At 45.4% G+C, this 21,694-nt stretch overlaps 1 protein-coding gene across 4 annotated transcripts in view; it reads right to left on the bottom strand.

Annotated features, from left to right (window-relative positions):
- Positions 1 to 21,694, bottom strand: part of srgap1a (SLIT-ROBO Rho GTPase activating protein 1a) — a 90,933-nt gene that overhangs the window by 11,871 nt on the left and 57,368 nt on the right. For 3 of the 4 annotated variants that reach the window (XM_020639758.3, XM_029278435.2, XM_020639756.3), the window contains exons 9-19: positions 18,378 to 18,575; positions 17,965 to 18,049; positions 16,482 to 16,509; positions 14,922 to 15,021; positions 12,253 to 12,313; positions 10,818 to 10,895; positions 10,465 to 10,599; positions 8,764 to 8,869; positions 8,104 to 8,328; positions 6,084 to 6,163; positions 366 to 546 (exon numbers count right to left, since the gene is read on the bottom strand). In XM_020639758.3, coding sequence (XP_020495414.1) covers positions 366 to 546; positions 6,084 to 6,163; positions 8,104 to 8,328; positions 8,764 to 8,869; positions 10,465 to 10,599; positions 10,818 to 10,895; positions 12,253 to 12,313; positions 14,922 to 15,021; positions 16,482 to 16,509; positions 17,965 to 18,049; positions 18,378 to 18,575 — 1,277 coding nt within the window. Of the gene's footprint in view, positions 1 to 365; positions 547 to 6,083; positions 6,164 to 8,103; positions 8,329 to 8,763; positions 8,870 to 10,464; positions 10,600 to 10,817; positions 10,896 to 12,252; positions 12,314 to 14,223; positions 14,258 to 14,921; positions 15,022 to 16,481; positions 16,510 to 17,964; positions 18,050 to 18,377; positions 18,576 to 21,694 lie in introns of all 4 variants that reach the window. The other variant, XM_020639757.3, reaches the window with a different exon arrangement.

The raw sequence follows: 21,694 nt of genomic DNA, 5'->3' as shown, positions 1-21,694 counted from the left end.
CTCATTCAGTAGACTGGAGATATCTTGGAAAGTGTGTTTATTGTTCTTATTCTTGTTTTGGATAGAAAACATTTTAAAAAACAAGTTTTTAATCTCTCTCTTCCGGGCTTTTTCAAGTGACTGAGTGATCTGCTACCAGTTAAGATTAGGTCACCTGGGTTGATGTAATCTTTGCATTTCTTTGGATGACAGTGGAACCTACATCTTCTACATAACTTTTAACATTTTCTCTGTTATTGCTACATTAAAATAACTGAATCTGCTTCTTTGAGCCTTAAATTGAGCTCCTGTAATCTTGAAGCTGGTCGGATACAGGAATGCATTACTCAGTCATATCTTAAATCACACAGAATGGAAACACTCACATGTCTTGGACCACGATGTACTGGTGTGGCACCAGGCCATCGATGCCGTTGTGCCGTCCCTCCCACCAGTCCTCCGACGCCCGCTGGTACAGAAGCAGGGAGGCGCCCTTCTTGAAGGACAGCTCTCGGGAAGAGCGCCCGACGTAGTCAAACTTGGCAATGGCTTCAATGGGCTCACCCTCTGTCAACGGAGGAAGGATTACAGCGTCAGGTCAGGTTTGTCAGACAGAGACATCGAGTACAGACGGATATAATCACATCATGTGCAGACATTTTTACTCAATGAGGCAAAAGGTGCAGGATTATGAAATAAGAATCTGTATCCGTACAGATGACACATGCTCTTTAATGTTTACATTTGGCTGCGGAAGAGTCTACTTTCAGGTCTTCTTCTGGTGTGTTTTTGTGCACGTGTGTGTGCACATGGAGTCCAAGTGTGCTGAGCCACTTTGTTGTTTTAGTGGTAGTCAATAGTAACCTGGTTCTACAACAGCAGGCCCGGGCCACAACTAGCCCCGAGGGGCTGCAGCAGGATAATTATAGAAGCTGCAGAGAGGAGATCTATAAGACCCCGGGGCATGTCACTCACTGTATGGATCACTGCTCTGGGATGATATCTACTCGATACATGAACAAGTAGAACCCGGGATCAGTCACATGGAAGATAACCATGGGAGAGTAGGGTTGTCACGGTCGCAGAGTTGTTGACGATACTCGTAAAAATCAATAACAATGACAGAACTAGAATTAGAAGACACCCAGTGAGGGGACGTTTCTTGTTCTGAGTTACCGAACATTGCAGGCAGACTTCTGCACACTGAACAAAAACAAACATTGCCAATGATTTTGTGCAGATTTAACAGTGTCACCGCCTCTACTTTTTGTGTTACTATGAGACACAAATGCAACTTTGACATCTCTGTGAGACGCCTGAAGAGATGGAGACCCATCTCAATATGCAGACCTGTGAACCTGAAGGGATCACGGCTGCTGTCTCTCTTTATCTCACAGCAGCTTTGTGTTCAAAATATGACTGAAGACCTGTTGGTTTTTTTAAACTTCAGTTCCTATTTGATACTATCGATCATTAAAATAACAGAGATAGTATCAGAGAATCGAACATCCTCATGGGAAAGACTGAGAAACATCGTGACAGATACAAATCGGTGATGGATTGAGCCGTTTTACAGATGTTGTTTATTTTCAAAACGACTCTAATAAATCAAACATCTTTCCTGATGAAAACGTGTGTAAACAACAGCTACAGCAGACCCCCCCCCCCCTCCTCAGAAAGGTGCACGACGTCTCAGAGCCGATGTGCATTCTCTGCAGCAACACAGGTCTAAAAATAGCTTCTCTATTCCTCCCTCGCTCCCACCTCTGCTCCCCTCCTATCTCACTTTTCCCACTTCAAGTCAGACAGGAGGTCCCTGGACAGACGCTGCCTCGCCCTCACACTCGCTCCACACACACACACACACACACACACACACACACACACACACAGACGGAACAGAGAAAATAGCCGAGGCCTGATTTCACCTGTGAAAAGCCATCAAGGTTTATGTTTTAAGGGAGCTTGGAGGAAATTCCCAGATGAGCAGAGAGAGAAAATACGACATGTTTCTGAGCAGAGCGGCCCCGTGTCCTTTTTCACCTCGTTTATTCCTTTCATGTATTTTCTCACCAACCTTTAAACCGCCACCGTCTTTGTTTCACTCCAGTTAACAGGATTGACACGTCTGGTTGTGACGTCTCTCCAATGAAAACGTGACAGGCAGGAATTTACCATCTGGATTAATTTAGCTGAATTGCTGCTGGACAAGGCTTTTCATTATGTTGATGACGGGGATTTCTCCCCCTCTTTTTCCCTCCCTACGACCCATCCATCCTCCAATCATCCATCCATCCATCCATATACAAATGTTTATGCAAGACACACACACACACACACTAGGTATTTGCAATGAATCACAGTACATGAAATGATACAGAGTGTTTGATACGAACAAGCAGAGCTTTCTCACTCAGCATGTTTACAACCCTGCGTCTAAAAAGGCTAGGACGGTTTCCTCTCTGCACAGTAGAGTTTCAGTTCGTAATTCTGGATGCAGCGATGAACTGAGCTCACAGACGATGTCTACCTGGAGTGTTCCTGTGACGTCCACAACAGAATCGTGACTGTGTTTAATGCAGGGCCATCTGAGGGCCTGACATCACAGTCAGCTGATGTTTGTTATCTGCCTTGTCTTCTGCATGCAGAGATTTCTTCAGATTCTCTAATTCTTTTGGGCTGCATGGTTGGCTCTGTTGCCTCACAACGAGGCCGTTCCTGGTTCGAATCCCTGTTAGAAAAGGTTTGCATGTTCTCCTCGTGCATGTGTGGGTTCTCTCCAGGTACTCTGGCTTCCTCCCACAGTCCAAAGACATGCTCGTTAGGTTAACTGCTGACTCTAAATTAGGTGTAAATGTGGGTGTGGCCGTTTGTCTGTCTCTATAAGTCAGCCCTGTGATTGGTTGGGATGACAGCTGGGAACTGATTTGGAAGGTGGTATAGACGATGGATGGATGGATGGATGGATGGAGCCACTATTGGACTTTGCAACAGGTGGGTGAACCTTTCTGCATGTGACGGCTTCGTTGTTCATCGGCCAGCGCGTCATTTAGTCCTGCAGAGTCTCACACGTGTGTTTAATATGTAAAGTGAGTGAGATGTCTGCAGGATGTAGGAGCCTGGTGTGAGATGTGTTTAACATCATTTATATTGAAAACAGTTCCTCCCTTCTTCCTGCTGTTTCGTCAGAAGAGAAATATGAATTGTAAGTGCTTGCTGCTACAAACCGAGCAGGAGGCTTCATTCTGGACATGAAAAGATAAAAGTGGGTTGAACTCGGCGCTTTATGGTGAAATTAATGACCCTTCTTGCACGCTGCCCTTTAACACATGCAATCCAATACACAGTTTGCCTTCAGGGACTCTGGACAACAAGGCCATCCTGCCGTTCTCCTGCAGAGCGATATATATAATCAACGAACCAGTTAGCTCAGCTCCGACCTCGTAGCAAATTTACCAGCAAATAATATCGATGTATTGATGGTGAGCGAGAAGTGCCGCTCAGAAAACATGCAGTAAATCTCCAGGCCTGAGTTTGGTCTGTGTGTGTGTGTGTGTGTGTGTGTGTGTGTGTGTGTGTGTGTGTGTGTGTGTGTGTGTGTGTGTGTGTGTGTGTGTGTGTGTGTCAGCCATGAGCAGGTTTTCAAAATTTGACTTGTGACAGCCCCTGCTTAGAGTGTGTGCGTTTGTGCTCATGTCTCATTATTTACACCTTAGAGCTGCCCTTCATTGTTTCCACTTACACCTGAATAAAGCAGAGACCATGTTTCTTTAAAGGGGACATATTATGAAAAATCCACTTCTACAGTGTATTTGAACATATATTTGGGTAACCTGAGTGTCTACCGAACCACAAAATGTGAAATCCGAGTGAGCTGATGTCTGAACGTGGCAGCATATACTCATATACATATGCTCCGTTTCTAATTTGCTCTCCTTGTGATGTCACAGTGGGATTCTGGTTAAAAAGAAATCCCCTCCCCTCCGCTGGTATCTCCACCCATGGACTACACCCCCAGCCTAAAACAAAACTTTGTGCATTTTTATTCTCGCTACAGAGGAGTGATGTCTACCAGGAAAACTCAGGGGGGGCTCATTGAATTTAAAGAGACACACACACCAAAACGGAGCGTTCTGAGAGAGCTGGTTTATACAGGGTCACAAACCTCCTCTGGTGCTTGATTCATGTTATATTTTGACCAAAGCACAGCACAGATGTTTCATTTAAACCACAGGGGACTTTTTGAAAAGGTGGAGAATATAATATAATATGTCCTCTTTAATGGCCTGATCGGACCAGAGGAGAATGTTTCTCAGCAGCTACTCAAACCAACATGTTGGGGTGAGTTGGACTTCACTCTGTCTGCCTTTGTGTTTCCTTTCTTTTATGAGCAGCTGAACAGATTCGAGCTCTGAGCTGAGAAAACATCTGTGTTGGTCTGTAACATAAAACAGCCGCTCAACAAACAGGAAGAGACGTCTGCTTCTGTGTCTGAAATCCGAATGAGGATGAGGTCATGGGGAATTTAAAAATAACTTATGACAATAACTGGACCATGGTTCAGAGTCTCTGAAGGGAGGGTCTCGAGTCAGTCAGGACATCCTCCCAGTCTGCTAAAATGACAAAACACATCAGCCAAGGATTTCTGGAAAACATTATCTTCCATAAATTTCTCAAAGGCAGGAGGGCCGTCAGCTGTCTGACAGCAGCTTTATTCAGACCGCCGTTTCAAGCCGCGATATTTACGCCCCTGTGTCGCTTCGCCTTCAATCTAAATATCCTTGAGGGGGGGACAAAGAGGTAGTAACAGAGGCTTTACAGAGGTGAGACGGTTTCAACAGAGCCAGCAGGGGGAGCACAGCGCCGTGTGTGAGTGCATGTCTGACTGTGTGTGTGTATGTGGAGCTCCTGCTGTACACCATCGCGGAATAAAGATTATATCCTGCGTCGTTCTCACATCAGCTCACTCGGACTTGCTCCGGAGAATACTAGGAGTCTGGAGGAGAAACTCCGGGTGAAGTCAGAGTGAAAAATTACACATACAGCTCCTCCTGGAAACATCAGGAGTTTTTCAAGAGTTTTCAGCAAGTGTGAACTACGATCCTCTGACATCCAGATATGGAGAGAGTAAACGCTGATGTCACAACAAGAGAGCACCTCCATATTTCCAAACTCTGTATCTGATGATACATGTTAACAAGAAGCTCCCAAAAATCACCTCTAAAAAGATTCAGGAAAAAGCCTCACTCTTTTCCCACATCTGTGCAGCAGCTCTCTGTCAGGGATATTTATCACTTTTAAAAAGTCCAAACTTTTTATATTTTCTGCCTTTTAGCTGCATGTTAACGGTTCTCTCTGACCCCGGCTGTTTGATTTGGCGCATACTTACTGGTGCATGTTTCAGTCAAACAAAGGAGCACATGTACAATAACAGTAATTAACCGTATCCCAGCATGTCTGAGAGAAGTCTGCAGTTTCTTCAACAGGAGTATTTTTATGTGTCTATGATTTCTGTTGGACACATGGAAGTGTAATTAACTGAAGAGAAAACGCAGGAGGTATGAGTTCTGAAAAAGTTCTAAAAACTTGACACTTTGCACACATGCTCCACACATTGCCTCTCTTTGAATCAATTCAACACATTCTTCACAGGAAGGAAAAGAAATGCAGGGAATTGAAAACTGAAATGGGCTGTGACCCGGCGGAAATGAGATCTCTCTGCAAAGTGGTCCGTCCAGTGGGTGCAGACCACCGTGGGATTTGTCAAAGAAGGATGTAAAAGCCTCCACAGAGAAGCAGAAGCATTAGAATATGAATGGCCTCCATCACTGTGAGCCCAGTTTCAGGACCTTCAAGGTTACAGCATTAAATGGGCTGAAAGGCAGGATTATCTGCAGAGAGCCGGGTTTAACCCTCGCAGCACCACAGAGGGAGAGATTCACGAGGGACACAAAGTATGGACGCCAGAGAACAGCTTCTCACTGTTAGTGTTAAGTACTGTCTAATGACCGATATGGTTTTAAAGGACACCGCGAAGAAACAGCCGTGAAAAGGGACACGTTTGAGTGTTTTTATGTTTCTTACATGCTTATATTATTACTCACCGTCCTCGCTGGTGTGCGTCTCTGTCCCTCCCTCGTTGTCTACCTCCTCCAGGACTCCGTGCTCGCTGTAGGGACTCTCACTGTGGGGGACAAGATCAAACAGGGTCAGAGTCACGGGTCAGAGCCACTGGTCAGAGAGAATTTAACCGGGTGAGCTGCATGTTTGAACACAAACACGCATGTGCAGAAGGTACGTGGTGGTTGGCCGTCGGCTGTAGTCTTTGCCGTGTGTTCTAGTGCAACTTTTTTGCCAAGACAAAAGGCGCTGTGCGCCGATTGCAGTTTGCAACTTAAAACTTTTGAACAAGTCTGAACAGTTAAATCTTACATCAGTGAAGATGACATGTTATAAGACAGGTTTTTAAAGTGAACTTGACCTAGAGGGAGTTCACACAGCGGTCACTGGGAGTACTCTGTAAGAAGCTAAGATCCTTTATCTGTGGCTGAGTCTCTCTCTTTTTTTAAATGCTCTTCTTCTGGCGTCACGCTGAGAGAGCTGGCAGTGAATCCAAACACACATCACCTCAGATTAACCCTGCCAGGAACCCAGATACTCGTCCCTCACTAACATGTCACCCGCTCCTCCTTCTTCCTCTTGCAAGAAAAGGAGGCAGTAAATGTGCTCAGAGCGTCAAGAGCAGAGCCGAGGGTTCATGTCTGTGCTGAGACGGCCGAAACGCTCGCAGACTTACTGTGAGGTCAGACAAAAGGTGGAACAGACCGGTAAAAGTAAGAAGAAACAGGTGATAACTCTGCCTACAGATGTGGAGCTCTCACAGAGCGACTCCTCCATATGCTGCAGTTCTTATAATCCTCCTCTTTCTCTGCCAGGTGACCTTTGTTTTTCCTCCCACTGTGGTTATAGTGATTAAAGTGATTATTTCGGGCTGTCTCCCCTACAAAGTCAACCATGTAAAGTCTGCGCTGACACATGCTCTGCCTCGTCATGCTCTCTTAACCACAGGAACCTAATTTGTGAGTAATTACTGATCCACTGATATACATCTGACAGTTGCACGGCAAAGAGCATTCGCATACCTGCATGCTGAGGGACTCCCTGATGAAGGAAGTTTGGCTGCGAGCCTTTATTTCATTCAAGGTAAGAATGCTCAGAACAGCGAGGCCAGTCTGGGGCCGATGAGGTGTAACCATGTAGAGTAAATCGACTGCCAACAGCATTATCGAGGTGTGTTAGTCAGAGTTTGAGAAATTCTATGGACTTACATGTTTATATGTATTTCAAAATTCAGACTTAGAGAATAAATCCACTTTTTTCACATCATGTAAACGTAGTGTTTCTTCTTACTCAGAGATCAAAAGATTCATTCCAGCTTCATATTAATAAGACATTGAGGGTAACAGAATACATATGCACAAACAGAATAAATACAAATAATGGTAGTAGAGGTATTATTGTTAATAAAAATAGTAAATAAAACAGGACCCAGTATTGAATCTTGTGGGACCCCAGTCTCTAGACACAATTTTTACCTAAAACATACTTCAAACACCAAATGTGGAAAAATCATCTCAAGTTTCATGTGGCATGCCATGTGACCGTGAGGACTTAACTCACAGTAATGACGCTGTGTGTCTCAGTGTTTTTCACAGGTATATTGGTCGCATCGGTATATAGGATGCAGCGAACTTTCAAGGTAAGAATTTGGTATCAAAGTGAGTCTTATACACCGGATTGTACGGTATTTGGTGTTGACAGGGTAGAGAACCAGTTTCAGATTGAACATTGTTAATACAAATTTTGAGTAAATGAGTAAAGTCTGTTACCTGCTTTTTGTAAAGTGTCTTGAAATAACATTTGTTATGAGTTGACGATATACAAATAAAGATTGACTGATTAATTGATAAATAACACAGGACCCAATATTGTACCTTGTGGGACCCCCTTTTGGATTCAAAAACAAAGAACGATCATTAACTAAAGGTGTTTAAAAATCCCCTGAAGTGTCACTAACATTTTGGCTAATAATAACAAAAACAGTCAGAATGCATCCTTCCTCACCAGTAGTCTCCTCCAGCCATACACTTCTCATAGACGGGCCCGTCCAGCTCTTTGGCGTCGGGGAAGATGGTCTCGTGGTGGATGATGATGGTCTTGACGATCTCGTTGACGTGAGCCTGGCAGGAGACCTGGTCCTGGCTGTCCGGTGTGGGCATGAGCGTGGGGCCGAAGCAAATGGCCAGATTGTACGGGTCCATCATGTTCTCGTCGCTGTACTGGGACAGACTGAAGAGAGGAGGGAGGAACAGAGAGGTGAGGATATAATGTCAAATCGCTATAAACATGACTCGATGTTCAAGACTTAGAAGGACATCTGCACCTTAAAAGACATGCTGGCATCTTTATTTCAGCTTGTAAAAAAGCTCTGACTAGCTGCTGGTTATCTGAAACACCCATTAACACAGGAGTGGACTGATATAGTAGAGACACTTATGTTACAGAGACCTTCACCTCGTGTTTTTGTCAGTGCAAAATGACAATGAGATATAGTGCATGTCTCCACTCTCCACTCTCTCTCCTCCCTACATTCCCAGTCTCTCTTCAGCTGTCTGATCTAATAAAGGCAAATATGTCCCCCCAAAAAACAACTTAAAAAGGAGCTCTGCAATGCTTATAAAGTAAAACACGGTGTGGTTTCACTGGTTGTCTCCATAGACTTACTGGTTGAGGAAGGCGAAGAGGTAGCGCATGACTACGAGGACAGATCTGGGGATGGTCAGGAGGATCTTACGGATGTACAGCGCTCGCTCGTACAGGTTTTCTATTCCTGGAAGAGCAAAAGAAAAAAGGACAGAGAAGAGTGATGTTATTAAAAAGCTGTAATACTGCAGTGTTCCTCGTCCTGTCCACTCGGCTTATTAACACTGAACACGTCCCGGCATTTAAACACAAACACCTGCAGAAACTGAGCCAATGACTGAGCAGCAAAGATTTAATAATGAAATGATATGTACGACGCTCGCATGTGTGATACAGGGCAGAATAAATAGCATTTTCATCATCATCCTGATATGAACAGAAGAATATAAACATGTGTATTTAATAAAGACCTCGAGGTAAATAAAAAGAAACAGCTGTTTGGAACTCATCCCATTCAGTAGAGACGACGTCTTACAGACACCTGTTCTGTGTTAAACATGCAGAAACGTTATGTTATGGAGCACCCGTAGCCTAGTGGTTAGTACGTGCCCTATGTACGGGAGCTATAGACCTCCAAGCGAGCAGCCATGGGTTCAAATCTGACCCATGGCTGAGGAGGACGACTCTACACCTGCACCTGACGAGAAGGACGCCGGGTTGTATTTCTACTCTTCTGAAAGCAGAGTGTAACGGCTCTCCTGCCTTGAAGAAATTAGTGCAGTAATAAGCACTCTCTGCGAGAACATGATCGTAAACAAATAAATAAAAACATGTTGCTTTGTCGACATGCTGAGGGATTGTCTACCTCTTTATCTTTTAGTACTCGACAATGTTTTCCCCTCTCCAGCGGCTCTAGAAGCAGCCTGCTTTATGTGGCCGAGCCAGGCTCTGCTGGCTGATAAAAATAGCCTCCGTCACCCTCCATTCGCTCTGAGCCTTCTGGGATTTGAGCTGCTGGGAAACTTGTGATGGATTTCATTTTTCATGAATACCTAACCAGGATTCTGCACGGCTCCTGAGCGCTTCAGAAGTCCCCTTTTCTGATTTTATAAATCAGCTCCTTTTGTCCGCTTATGCATCACCTAAAACTACACGTGTGTGTGAGCACAGCTGTGTAAAACCTCCCTGCAGTAATTCTAAAATAAAGGATATTAAAGGTTGCATTGTGCTGCTGCTGTGCTGAGAGAACAGCGAGTCAGCTGAGAGCAGGTTCATGTTTTAGTGATGTTGTATCTGCGCCGAGCTGTTCCGCATGGAATCAGCAGAGAGGTTTAAATATTGAGCCTGCAGGGCGTTCAGCCCACGCTGCAATCACCGGCGTGTTGAGCTGAGAATGTAAACAGGGAATCCCCATCCCTCATCCTGCACTAATGTGTTAGAATACACCAGGAAACACACACACACACACACACACACACACAGAGACACACACTCGAGACTACACACAAACCTGCATGAACACAGACACACAAGAAGAGACGCTGCACGATGTATACCTGCACAGGCTGTGTTCAAGAGACTTTGGAAATGTTGAATTATTCTTTAGGAGAGACTGAATATGTCTGATGTAACGTCCTCAAAGATCAGGACAGCCAAGAGGAGAGCTGACTGATCACAGCCAAATGACAGGCAGGGTCATTTCATAGGCCGAAGGAAATATGCTCATTGAAGTTTCACAGTGATATGATAAACCAGGTTTAAAATGTGTGTGTGTTTTCTTACTGATGCAGGCCAGCAGGTCGTTGAACCTCTCTTTGGGGAACAGAGGATTCTCCAAACCTCGGAAGTAAAGTTTGAGAACGCCGGCCACCGAGTTGATGTCGTGATTATTCTCCTCGTCCGTCAGAGGGTCGTTTCCTGAGACAGAGACGGGCGAGCAGGTCAGGTGGAGGTCCTTACTTATAAATGCATTAACCTGATTACAGATAATAAAGCCCTCTGCCTAATGTGGTCAGTGAAAGAAGGTGTGAGTTGTACAAATATTGTCTCCGATTGGGATTGAGCAAAAACAAAGATCCTCTATGGAACCAGATGATACAAGTCGTAGTTCTAATGATTCATGAGACATTTTTCACCTCTTTCAAATGAGTTCTTGATGTCGTTGACCTCCAGCTGGGATCCAGATACACGAAAGATTCCTTGATGCTGCAGGCCTGCGCAGAGAAAGTCACAGAGAGGAGAAGGAGAAAGTGAACAAACTCCACCAGTCAGCAAATAAAGCCTGACTGAAGAGGCTCGCCCCGTCTGTTAAGCCCCTTCACTTTTCTAATTAAGGATAGTTAATGAGTCAGGGAGACCGCAATCAAGCTTTACAAAAGTTTCTTGAAGCTGGGATGAGGACTTAATGAGAGGAGAGGTCAGGGTCAGGAGGAGGCCTGATTAGTCTGCTGTTTGTCTCTGTCAGCTAATAGGAAGAAGCAGACGAGCCTGCAGACGAGCCCTCCACACCGTCACATCTTTACAGCTTACAGATTCTTCACACTGACTCCTTCAGTCTTGTTTGAATTAAGAATCTAAACGCCTGCTACAGACTGAGCTGGCTGTCTGTTTGTGTCACTGTTTGTTTGGAGAGCTGGGCGGAAAAAAAGCTGTAAACAAGACAGAATGTGCATTTTCCCACGACTGTAACTGAAGTGAAACACTGGAGCATGAAAAGAGGAGTCCACACCCAAACCATTAGCGTCTGAAATTCAGTGAAGTGTCACTTTCCACTGAAGGCAGACAGACTGACAACCAACTGTAGCTGCTTTTTTCAAGTGTTCCCAAAGAGGAGAGAGCGCCCAGAGTCCTTTTTCTAAACACGCTCCCCCTTTTTTGTGCGGCGGCTCTGATCGCTTCTAGTTTAATGGTAAATGGATTTGAGCTTGTAAAGTGCTTTTCTAGTCTTCTGACTACTCAAAGCGTTTTCACACCGCAGGTCACACCTACACATTCACACACTGATCACAGAGGCTGCTGTGTAACGTGACCATCAGTGTTAACTCATCCTACTCAAACACATTCACGCGCCGCAGACGAAGCAGCGGGAGCAACTCGGGGTTAAGTGTCTTGCCGAAGGACACATCGGACATGTAGCTGCAGGAGCTGGGGATCAAACCACAGCCGCCCCAATGAAAAGTGCTGTTGAGGTCACCAGCACACTTTTCAAAATATCTGATATTCCCTCTGTGTTACTGCAGATTGTGGCGTGCACCCTGATCCTCCTCGCTCCGCGTCTGATCGGAGCCGTGATAGCGGAGCGGTCATTATTATGAAGCTCATCATCCAGACAGAGCAGGAGGAAAAACACCCTGTGTTCAATGTTCAGAGTGAACTCAAATATAAAACTGACAGTAAAAATCAACTGATCAGTGTCGGTCATACAGCTGCTGTTGTCATAGAGACAGGACGCACATGCAGCACTTCATCTAAGCGCTCCTCAGCGCACGGCTAGCACTTTACTGCATCCCAAAAAAAACCTGCAGGTTGACACAGGCCGTCAGAGAATCTTAAACACAGTCAGCCATTTACCGTAGAGATTGATGAAGCGAATGCAGCTCTCGACCACGCGTGGGATCGCCTGTCCAGAGTCCTTTGAAGGAAAAGTAAACACAGAAATGTCAACTGATTAAAGTGATAATAAACAAATCAACATGCACACACAGTTTGTAAGGTTTAGGTAAGAAGTGGTTAGTTCTTCTGAGACAGACTGAGCGGACGGTCTCTAATTCATGACCTCACTGACGATAAAATGTCACAAAAATCACTGAACTGCTGCAAGAAGCATGTCCCGACCTGAAGCCCAAACACTGACTGTATAAAAAATGGACACGGCGATGTCACCCCTTGGTGATTGAGGGGCGAAAAGACAAAAGATGGCAGTCAACATGTTGGAAGAGCTTTATTCACCTAAACATTTTGATTACTGTCGCCCTCTTCAGACTGCTTTTCTTGCAAAAGTGTGGTAACTGAGCTCAGCCACCATCACGTCTTCCTACATTCATATGGATTCTGTGACGTGTGAGCGTGTTGCACTCCTGCTGGTTTCTCAATAGAACGGGCTGCGCTGACCAAATCTCCGGTGGCTAATATACTGACTATTAACATGTACCTCATTCAACCCCAGTTCAAAAACACTCAGCTGTCCCTTTAATATGGGACCTAATAAAGATTCTCTGGCTTTTGCAGCCCTCCTCAAGTGGACAATCAAGGAACTGCAGCTGTTTCACTTCCGAATAGGCATCTTTTTTTTCAACATGCATGAGTCCAGCACATACTTAGCCTCCAGTGTTGCTAAATTTACTTTATGTTTTGTGACGCTAGCTATCAAGTGCTGCAGTTAATCTGAAGAGGCGCACACTCGAGATATGAGACCAGCAGCACGTCTCCTTCACAGGAACCGATTCCTCACACGCTCTTAGACATGCATCGCTCTGCCAGCTTCTCCTGCAGCTCAGGGCTGCACAGGGACTCAGTACAGGCTTTTTTTAATGATACAGTGGATCTGTTTACAGCCCTCAGGGGGGGACACACAGTCCAAACACAGCGGCCATGCCAAAATCAAATATCTCTCGTTTGGAGTGGAGCGGTGCTGGCTGAGGACGCGGCCTGCTGCAGCAGCATTATGTCATGTTTTCTCTCTGGATGTGAGAGACTAGAGGGTGATTTGTGTCACACTCAAAACGAGGATTGTCCTGGTACCAGAGATTTAACATAAAGCACATTGATACCTGTTTGCTACCATGGCAACCGAAATTCAAGTCCTAGGAGCCTGGTATTGAGTCATTTCTTGGTTTTAATGACCAAAAACTGCAGGAAAACTCCTGCACACTGATTTAATTGCACAAACATTTCAGTACCAAAATGTATTAATGTAATTCAGACAGTGCTCTCTCTCTTGTGGTTTAAAATTTGACTGATTTAAAGTCCCCATGAAACCGAACTTAGAGACCATCTCACTGTCATTTTGTGATTTCCTACTGAAACAGGATGGAACCAATCACAAGATAGAAGGCGGGACAAATCGTTGAGAGGATTTGATCATTAGCTTTGACAAAGCTTTTCAATTGGTTGAAAATGTGGTATGGAGACATTATTGATCTTTGTTCAAACCCCTTAGGGAATGTCAAAATGTTGCACATCTTTTTCATGAGACTGGTACTCTACGTGGGAGAGAGATAAGTCCATCAAACATTACAAGCAATCTCCTGCATGGTGTCCAACTTGCAACATGTATTGGCAGCGTTTCTGATATAGACCTTCATTGTCTTTAGTTTGGTTTAGTTTGGTTACGCAAGTCAGACAGTGTGCGGGAGTTAACTGAAGATTGAGACGAAAGGCACAAAAGTGAAAACCTTCAGTTCAGTCTGTCTCAGAATACTCATCGATGTCGGGTTAAAAATGAAGAAACATAAGATGAAAATGTTGTTAAAGGTAGGAGAGAGGAAGGAGATGAGTGCAGGAAAGCAGCATGAGAGCCCCAAGGTGTTTCAAGATGTCTACCTGATGTCGAGCGTGTGAGTTCCTTCGTCCACGGCTACAAAGAAGAGTCGCAAGAGCCACAGACGGACAGAGAGAGAGAGAGAGAGAGAGAGAGAGAGACAGACAGAGAGAGAGAGAGAGAGAGAGAGAGAGAGAGAAAAGCAAGACCCAGATTAGAACCACAGCAGCTGCCCACCAAAGCATTTACCCAGAGAAAACCCTCGTCCACCCTGCGATGGCATCTAACCAGAAGGTAAACAGAAGGAGATGGGCGGGGCCACCAGAGCGGAGGCAGGAGGAGAGAGGCAGCACACCTCATCAGTCTGACATCTGCTCCCTGACTGCCATTTATCCTGCTGTTCTCACCGGCCTCTGCTCCCACTCTGCAGGACGAGAGAGAATCTCTGCCAGCTCGGTGATGCCGGGTCAGCAGTGAGTCAGGGGAGCTGACTGAGACAAACATTTATCCCCCTGATGTGCCGCTCCTCTCCTCCTGCAGCCCCAGTGTCACCCCCACATCTCAGACCCACTCCGCCAGAGCTCACTGACTCATGAGGAAGGCTTCCAAAATCCATCTTAGCTCTGATATATGGCTGCTTTTTGGTTGATTAAAGATGAATCAAAGCTTAGAGGTTTTTGGGGGGTTCCAGAGAGTCAGAGCGGACAGAAAACAGATGAGAGGAGGAGTGATGTCAGGCGGGCGGACTGGTTCTCAGTACCTTTATGAATGACTCCAGATTGCCATTAAATAACCTAACATTAAAAACGGAGCGGGGTCGAGCCCGCCGCGTGCCCGTTTTGAACGTCCCATGAGGATGTCTAAAATACAAAGAAGGCGTCAGCATCAATAAACAACACAGAGGGCTTCCATGCAGTGACCTTCCCGTCCTTTCAAATGTGGAGCTGACGTTTCTGTAAAACACTAAAGATGATTGACAGGTGAAGGGAGATTCCTTTTTCTTTCTCCTCCAGATATCAGAGGACAGTGAAACACACGAGCAGCCGGGGGGCGTGGCATGTGTCAGCGTCCACCCCGTGACAGGGGGGGACCGCCTCTCAGAGTTTATGTGGATGATCTGAGTGGATTTGTGTGCATGAATGAATGCAGTTTGACTTCTTGTGACCCAAACTGGAGATTAAAGAGTCACAGGACTTTTTTTTTTTCTGCTGCCCAATTAAAGTGACATATCTGCCCGAGGATTAAAGCAAAACCCTGATCATGTCAACACAGGAGATCAAATGAAACATCCATGATTTAAAGGATGTCACAGTCTGTCACTCGACACTTACCGGTATGCCGAAACGCTTCTGTCTAATAAAGTTAATCAATTTGATCTTCATATTAAAAATGTTGCTGCAGCTTTTTGACCTCTATGACGCAGACCTTCTACCAGATACGTGTGCATTGCGTGCATTGTGCGCCCGCTTTGGTCCGTGCATCCTCTTCTGTGTGCACAGGGAGAGCACAGACAAACAGCTGGAGTGCAGAGACAAAGGAATTCTCGATGATTTTAAAGATTCACTTGCGACAGCGCGAGATAATACGATGTATGTGGTAAAAACACGTTTAAAACACCAACACACATATGGTCATTGCTCTGAAAATAAACCGGATGTTTTAATGTTGTTTCGGTGTCTGACTTCCTGTCCTGTTCATTTTTTTCTGTGGTAAATTGATGCGCCTCACCTCTGGCATCCGGCAAAAATAGAAGTGAAAACCTATCAGCTCCTCTGAGGTAGGAACACATATCTGGAGGAGTTTCTTGGTAGTTGGTGAAGTTGTGTGAGAAAAGCCTGCTCTGCTTCTTAGTAAATACCACTAACAAAGATCTCATAATCAATAAGTTCCCGCTGATCTTAAAGATAAACACAGTTCAGTTTTAGCACTCCTCTTCTGTTTTAAACCTGACTGCAGCTTCTCTCCTCCCTCCTCTCGTTTCTCAGGCAGAACATGTTCCCGCTCCCCGACCTCTAAATCTCCCGTACGGCGACCCACGCTGACTGTACTATAACAGGATGTACAGTAACTCTGCCTCACAGGTAACATGAAGGCTGTCAGATCTGCTCGGTTTTACCCCTGAACTTTTCTTGTTATCTCAGTCTAAATACGTCTCCCTGTCCTCTGCTGTCACTGTCACAGAGGCAAAATGTCCTCGCCGCGATGAACGGCAACACGCCATAAAAACTCTCTGTGTCCTCTGACTTGAGAGAGCGGACAGGATGTGGATGTGCGTCTTGAATATGCACAGGTCGTGAAGTGTAAAGAGAGTGTACTTTACCTTGTGGTCATGTAGTCGGCTCTGTGGCCTGCAGCGGAGAGAGAGAGAGAGAGAGAGAACAGAGAAGTTAGATGTGAGGGCGAGTCGGGACCTGCGGTGCATTTCACATTTCGTCTGTGGAGCATTTGAAACCATCTGTTACTTCCACTGGTCTCCACAAACACAAACACACACCTACACACAAACAAACAACAGCTTACAGCGTGCACAGAGACTCCTCTACAAGCAGCCCTTGAGCTACAGAACAATTAGAGTAAAAACAAACAGGCCGTCAGCTGTGCGTTTAACAGTGAAGTAAACCCACAGATCATCACAGTGAGACTCAGAGATACACGTCTGAACGGGAGGAGATCCGACACAACATGGCTTTAGTGCTTCAGCTCCTCATTTGTGCAAATTTATATTGAGATCAAAAATGCACGGGGGAGATAGAAACAAGGAAACCACCTGACACTGAAAGTAAAAACGTCTGACCACATTCTGCTGTTTAATCACAGAGGATCTGAGACGATGCTACAAGAAACTTTCAACCGACACACAAAGTGAACTGAGATACAAAAGTTCAGTCCTGTTCTTAGGAGTTTGGATGAGATACTATTGATTGCTTCGTCGGTTTTCTTTGAAAAACGAGGTTATAACTGTTTTGTCGCATCTTTCAGGTTATAATACTGAACTGGAACAGAGCAGAGTGAGTCGGTCCAGAGAGGTCGCTCAGAGGATAAATCACACCTTTAAATACATTTATAAGGTTTTCCTCTCTGCAGGATTAAGTGCAACACCGTCTGGAAAGTCCAGGAATTTGTTTTACAACTTCACTGGATGTCTCTCCAGATCAGCGTCTGATGGTTTCTAAGAGCTGGAGTCAATTTGTTCTCATCTCGTTCTGTACTCCAGCTCAGTAACAACAGAGTGATTGATGAAGGAGCAGAGGAAGGGGCTTTTCCTCTTCCTCCTCACTGTGCTTCATTACTTTTTACGTTTTGACAGAGACCACCAGGACTGCTGCTAACATCAATGACTGACAGATGCGAGATTAGCAGAGGCCCCTAGAGGACATCCCACCAGAGTGGAACAAGAGGAGAGCGTCACACATCTCATACACGGCAGTCCATTATGTGGGGCGCAAATCAATCACTAAGACGGATAATACCGATTCACAATCCCTCCCAGCTGTGGCTCGCCTGGTTAAAACCCTGATTAGCATCTTGGAGCTTTGACAAGTTGAAGAAGAAGAAAGAAAAACAATGAAGTTGGCCACAAAATAAGGCTGAAAGTGTTCAGAATGACTGTGTGAAATAAAACAATAAAGAACCAGTTCTTAGTTACGCTGCACAATGTGACACAGATTAAGGCTTCATTCTGACTTTGGCCTGTTGGAGTGCGACACACAGACATGTGACCGGGGACGAGCGAGCTCAGCACAGTGTGGGAACAAGAGGGAGCGAGAGAGTCAGAGTGGAGTGTAAAAGGAAAGAGGCTGTACCTTCACCCAGCGTCCTCTTCAGCACGTCATGTTTGGCCTGCAGTTTGGAGATGAGGTTACTGCCCTCCAGGAACTCCCGGAATTTCTGCAGAGAATTGAGAGTGATTACACGGCCGCTGCGAGAGAGCTGGCAGAGCGCCCGCTTTAAAGAGCACAATCTACGATGAGAAAGCCGAGGGCAGAGGACGCGCCGAGAGCCTTTTTAAAGCCGTTATCAGAGCGTGTCCATCTTCAGAGTGGAACGGGAGCAGAGCTGTTAGCTTTAATAATGGTAGAGTTTACACTGTGAAGACTCCAGAGGAGGTTGATGCTGCAAGTCCAACCCTAACCCTAAAGTTAAGATAAAAGCCCTCAAGTCATACTCATATCTACAGCTATTCACTAACTTTCTACAGCCATAGACGACCCCTCACCATGAAGTAGAACTGCTCCGTCTCCTGCTGGTTGGCCCTCCTCTTGGCGATGCTCGGCTTGCTGAGGTACGTCTCCGACACGGTGGACTTAACCGACTCTGTGGACCGGCTGTGGTGGAAAGACTCGGACACGTCGTAGTCTTCAATGGTCACCATGTCCTGGATGGTGGTCAGGGTGGCCTCTGACGTCTTTTTGATCTGGAGAGACGAGGGAGGTGGAAGAGATTGTTAATGCAAGAATCATCCGTCTTCACGGCTACAAATCAATCAAAATGTTAGCATCACTGAATACTCAGCGTTTTGCATCATCACGCTCTCTGAAACGCTTTCACCCTTTCCAATGACACTCTAAAGTCAGGCGTCTTCTGACAAACACAACCTGAACATGACTCCCAGCCAAACAATCCATTTTGCATGCACTCAGAAGAGCCGAGCCAGCGTCTGCAGGAGAAGGAATGTTCAGTCGCAGGCTTTTACAGTCAGATTCGTTTCCATAACAACCTCTTCCCTGTCGTCAACAGGAGTGCTTCTCCCCGAGCTCATAAATGTCCGGACTCTGCAGAGCGTTCCCCACACTTACTGAGAGGGAAGTCGAGCCAGAGCTGCCGGCCACGACTGTGTCCACTATAAACACAGTGAACGTGACAAAACAATGGGAACGCAGGAGAGTTTATAAGAGCTCCATGTTAGGGATGAAACAAAAAGACTGTAGTACACAGAAGCTGAATACGACTACAGGGATAATAACCATATCACACAAATATGGTCAAATATGGGCAGTGTTTAGAGGAGGGAAAAAAAATCAACTTATGTAAAATATCGAGATTCTTCTCTTCCAAGATTTAAAATCGATTCATAACTTCCAAAAATTGAATTCATTTATTTTTATTTATTTCATTGTATTCATAGTAGTCGCGTGCAGACACTTTAGACAGTCACTGTATATAAACGTCATTCTCTTTCCATTGGCTGAAATTGAAATCTCCGGAGTATATGCTGCCACGTTCAGACATCAGCTCACTCGGATTTCACATTTTGTGGTTCGGTAGACACTCAGGTTACCCAGATACATGTTCAGAAACACTGTAGAAGAGGATTTTTCATAATATGTCCCCTTTAAGGGAAGAATGTGCGACATTTGACACATAAATAAAGCAAAAATCAAGCTCAAAGCAACGCCATAAAACTGTCAAACTATTTCAGTCTGGAGTAAGGGGATATTCACCGAGGCATCATTTGAAATGTATTTCTTTAATTCTTAAAATAAATCCTTGACTCTATTATATGATGAAAAAGACCCAATGAATTATACAAATGGATAAACCATGCTCACTACTCGTTCCTTTCATGAACTGTAACTGCATGTTTTATCAACAAGTTATAAAAAATAGGACTAAAGCCTTGAATCAGACATCAACACGGTGACTGTAGTACCAGATGAGTCTCACTGAGTTACAGCTCGGTGTACTGATAGAAGATGGTTAAAAGGTCTTTAAGGGTTCAGACAGTTACAGAATGAGGGGACAATAATGGAGGCCGGACAGACGGGGAGGACAGATCCTGACGAGCCTGACTCCCTGATGTGGAAAAGCTGAAGAAGGAACGAGGCGGCGTGCATGAAGGAACACCGCCTCGACAGAGTGTGTTTGCTTTTAAAGGAAGGAGGGGCCACACGGGGGTCAACAGGGCCCTGAGTGAGGCACAGCTGGAACCCCTCCTAATTATTCCTAATGGTCTTCTTGGGGACCCCCACTCAAAGGTAGTGACCCCATTCCTCATTAAGAAGAGAGTCTGACCTTTAGGCTGATGAAAGAGAAATGACACACACACACACACACACACAACCCCCCCCCCCCCCCCGCTGGATTATAGCTCAGCTTTCAAACAGCTTGACCTGTGACTCCTTCAGGCCCCGTGACGACGGATGAGGACTTCTTCATGTCCTTCATGTGACGGATCACTGTGCGGACAAACTCAGTGTGGATAAAGTTACAGCGACATCCATCCCATAACGAAACAGAAACACACTGCAGGTCAGAACACGACTGGACAGGGGACGAGGGATCCTGCCTTCATGAACTCACACAGACCTGTGTGGACGGAATAGTCCAGGTCTGGCACATGGGCCTGGTTCTTCTAAAGGACTGATCCAGATCCAAACAATCCAGATCCAGCTCACTTTTATTCACTTTTTATTGACTTTGACATTAAAGGCAGGGTTGGTAAATTCCTCCAGATCCTTTTTAAGATTTTGGTTGAAATTGTTTTTAGGTCCTGACAGTGAAATTAATAACTCGTGTTCTCTGAAAAAGGAACAATGAAAATCGGTCATCTGTATCAGTTTCTAAGTCTGTAAAAACTTCAACCAATGTCTGCCACGAGGTACCAATCTGATGAACCAATCACACGCCTCCCTGTCTCCCTGCTCGTTCTCTACCCCTTGCGTGAACTAGCCCACACTCAAAGCATGAGCTGAGGTCCGCTTCTGGAGCAACGGAGCCCGTACATGTAAATGAGGGGCGTGGCTTTAGAGGGAGAACAGAGGGAGGGGGTACAGACGGAGCACTGAGGGAATGCTACTTTCAATATCATGCTGGTTTCTGAAAATGTTCAACCCTGCCTTTAATGCATAAAGACGGGCTCAAACATGCAAGAGAAACTTAACAGTGAGAAAACTGTTAATCTATTATTCAACAGACGCATAGTTGCCAGTGTTCACTGCATGGCTCAATTACAGCAGAGCTCTTAGTGAAGACGTTAGCAGCGCCGCAGGCCTGGAGAAAGTGTCACAGATTGCATTAAGTTTCTTTCTTTCTCATAAAGAACCCGAGTCTCAGGTGTTTGTGCTGCTCCAAACAGCAGAGGACAAAAACAAGCAGCTGAGATTAAAACTGAAATAATTTCATTTTCACACCGTTAAATCAACATTAGTCTGCAAGATAGAGAGTCTCAGGAACAGTCTGCTGCATGTAGCTTTACACAGAGCAGCAAGTGTTGAATCTGCTGATCATGCTGCTACACACACACACACACACACACACACACACACACACACACACACACACACACACACACACACACACACACACACACACACACACACACACACACACACACACACACACACACACACACACACACACACACACACACACACACACACACACACACACACACACACACACACACACACACACGCGGCTTTGATGTGCTTCCCTGAGATTTGTCTGAGGAAAAACAAACCCTCCCTCCAGTCAGATGGTTTAAGACGGCCTGCGTTTCTTCAGAGAAGAACATCAGCCGCTGTGCGCTCTGCT

This window comes from Labrus bergylta, chromosome 7, assembly GCF_963930695.1.
Source record: "Labrus bergylta chromosome 7, fLabBer1.1, whole genome shotgun sequence".
Taxonomy (NCBI): Eukaryota; Metazoa; Chordata; class Actinopteri; order Labriformes; family Labridae; genus Labrus; species Labrus bergylta.
Note: the sequence above shows the minus strand (reverse complement) of the source record. Positions and strands in the feature narration are given on the sequence as shown.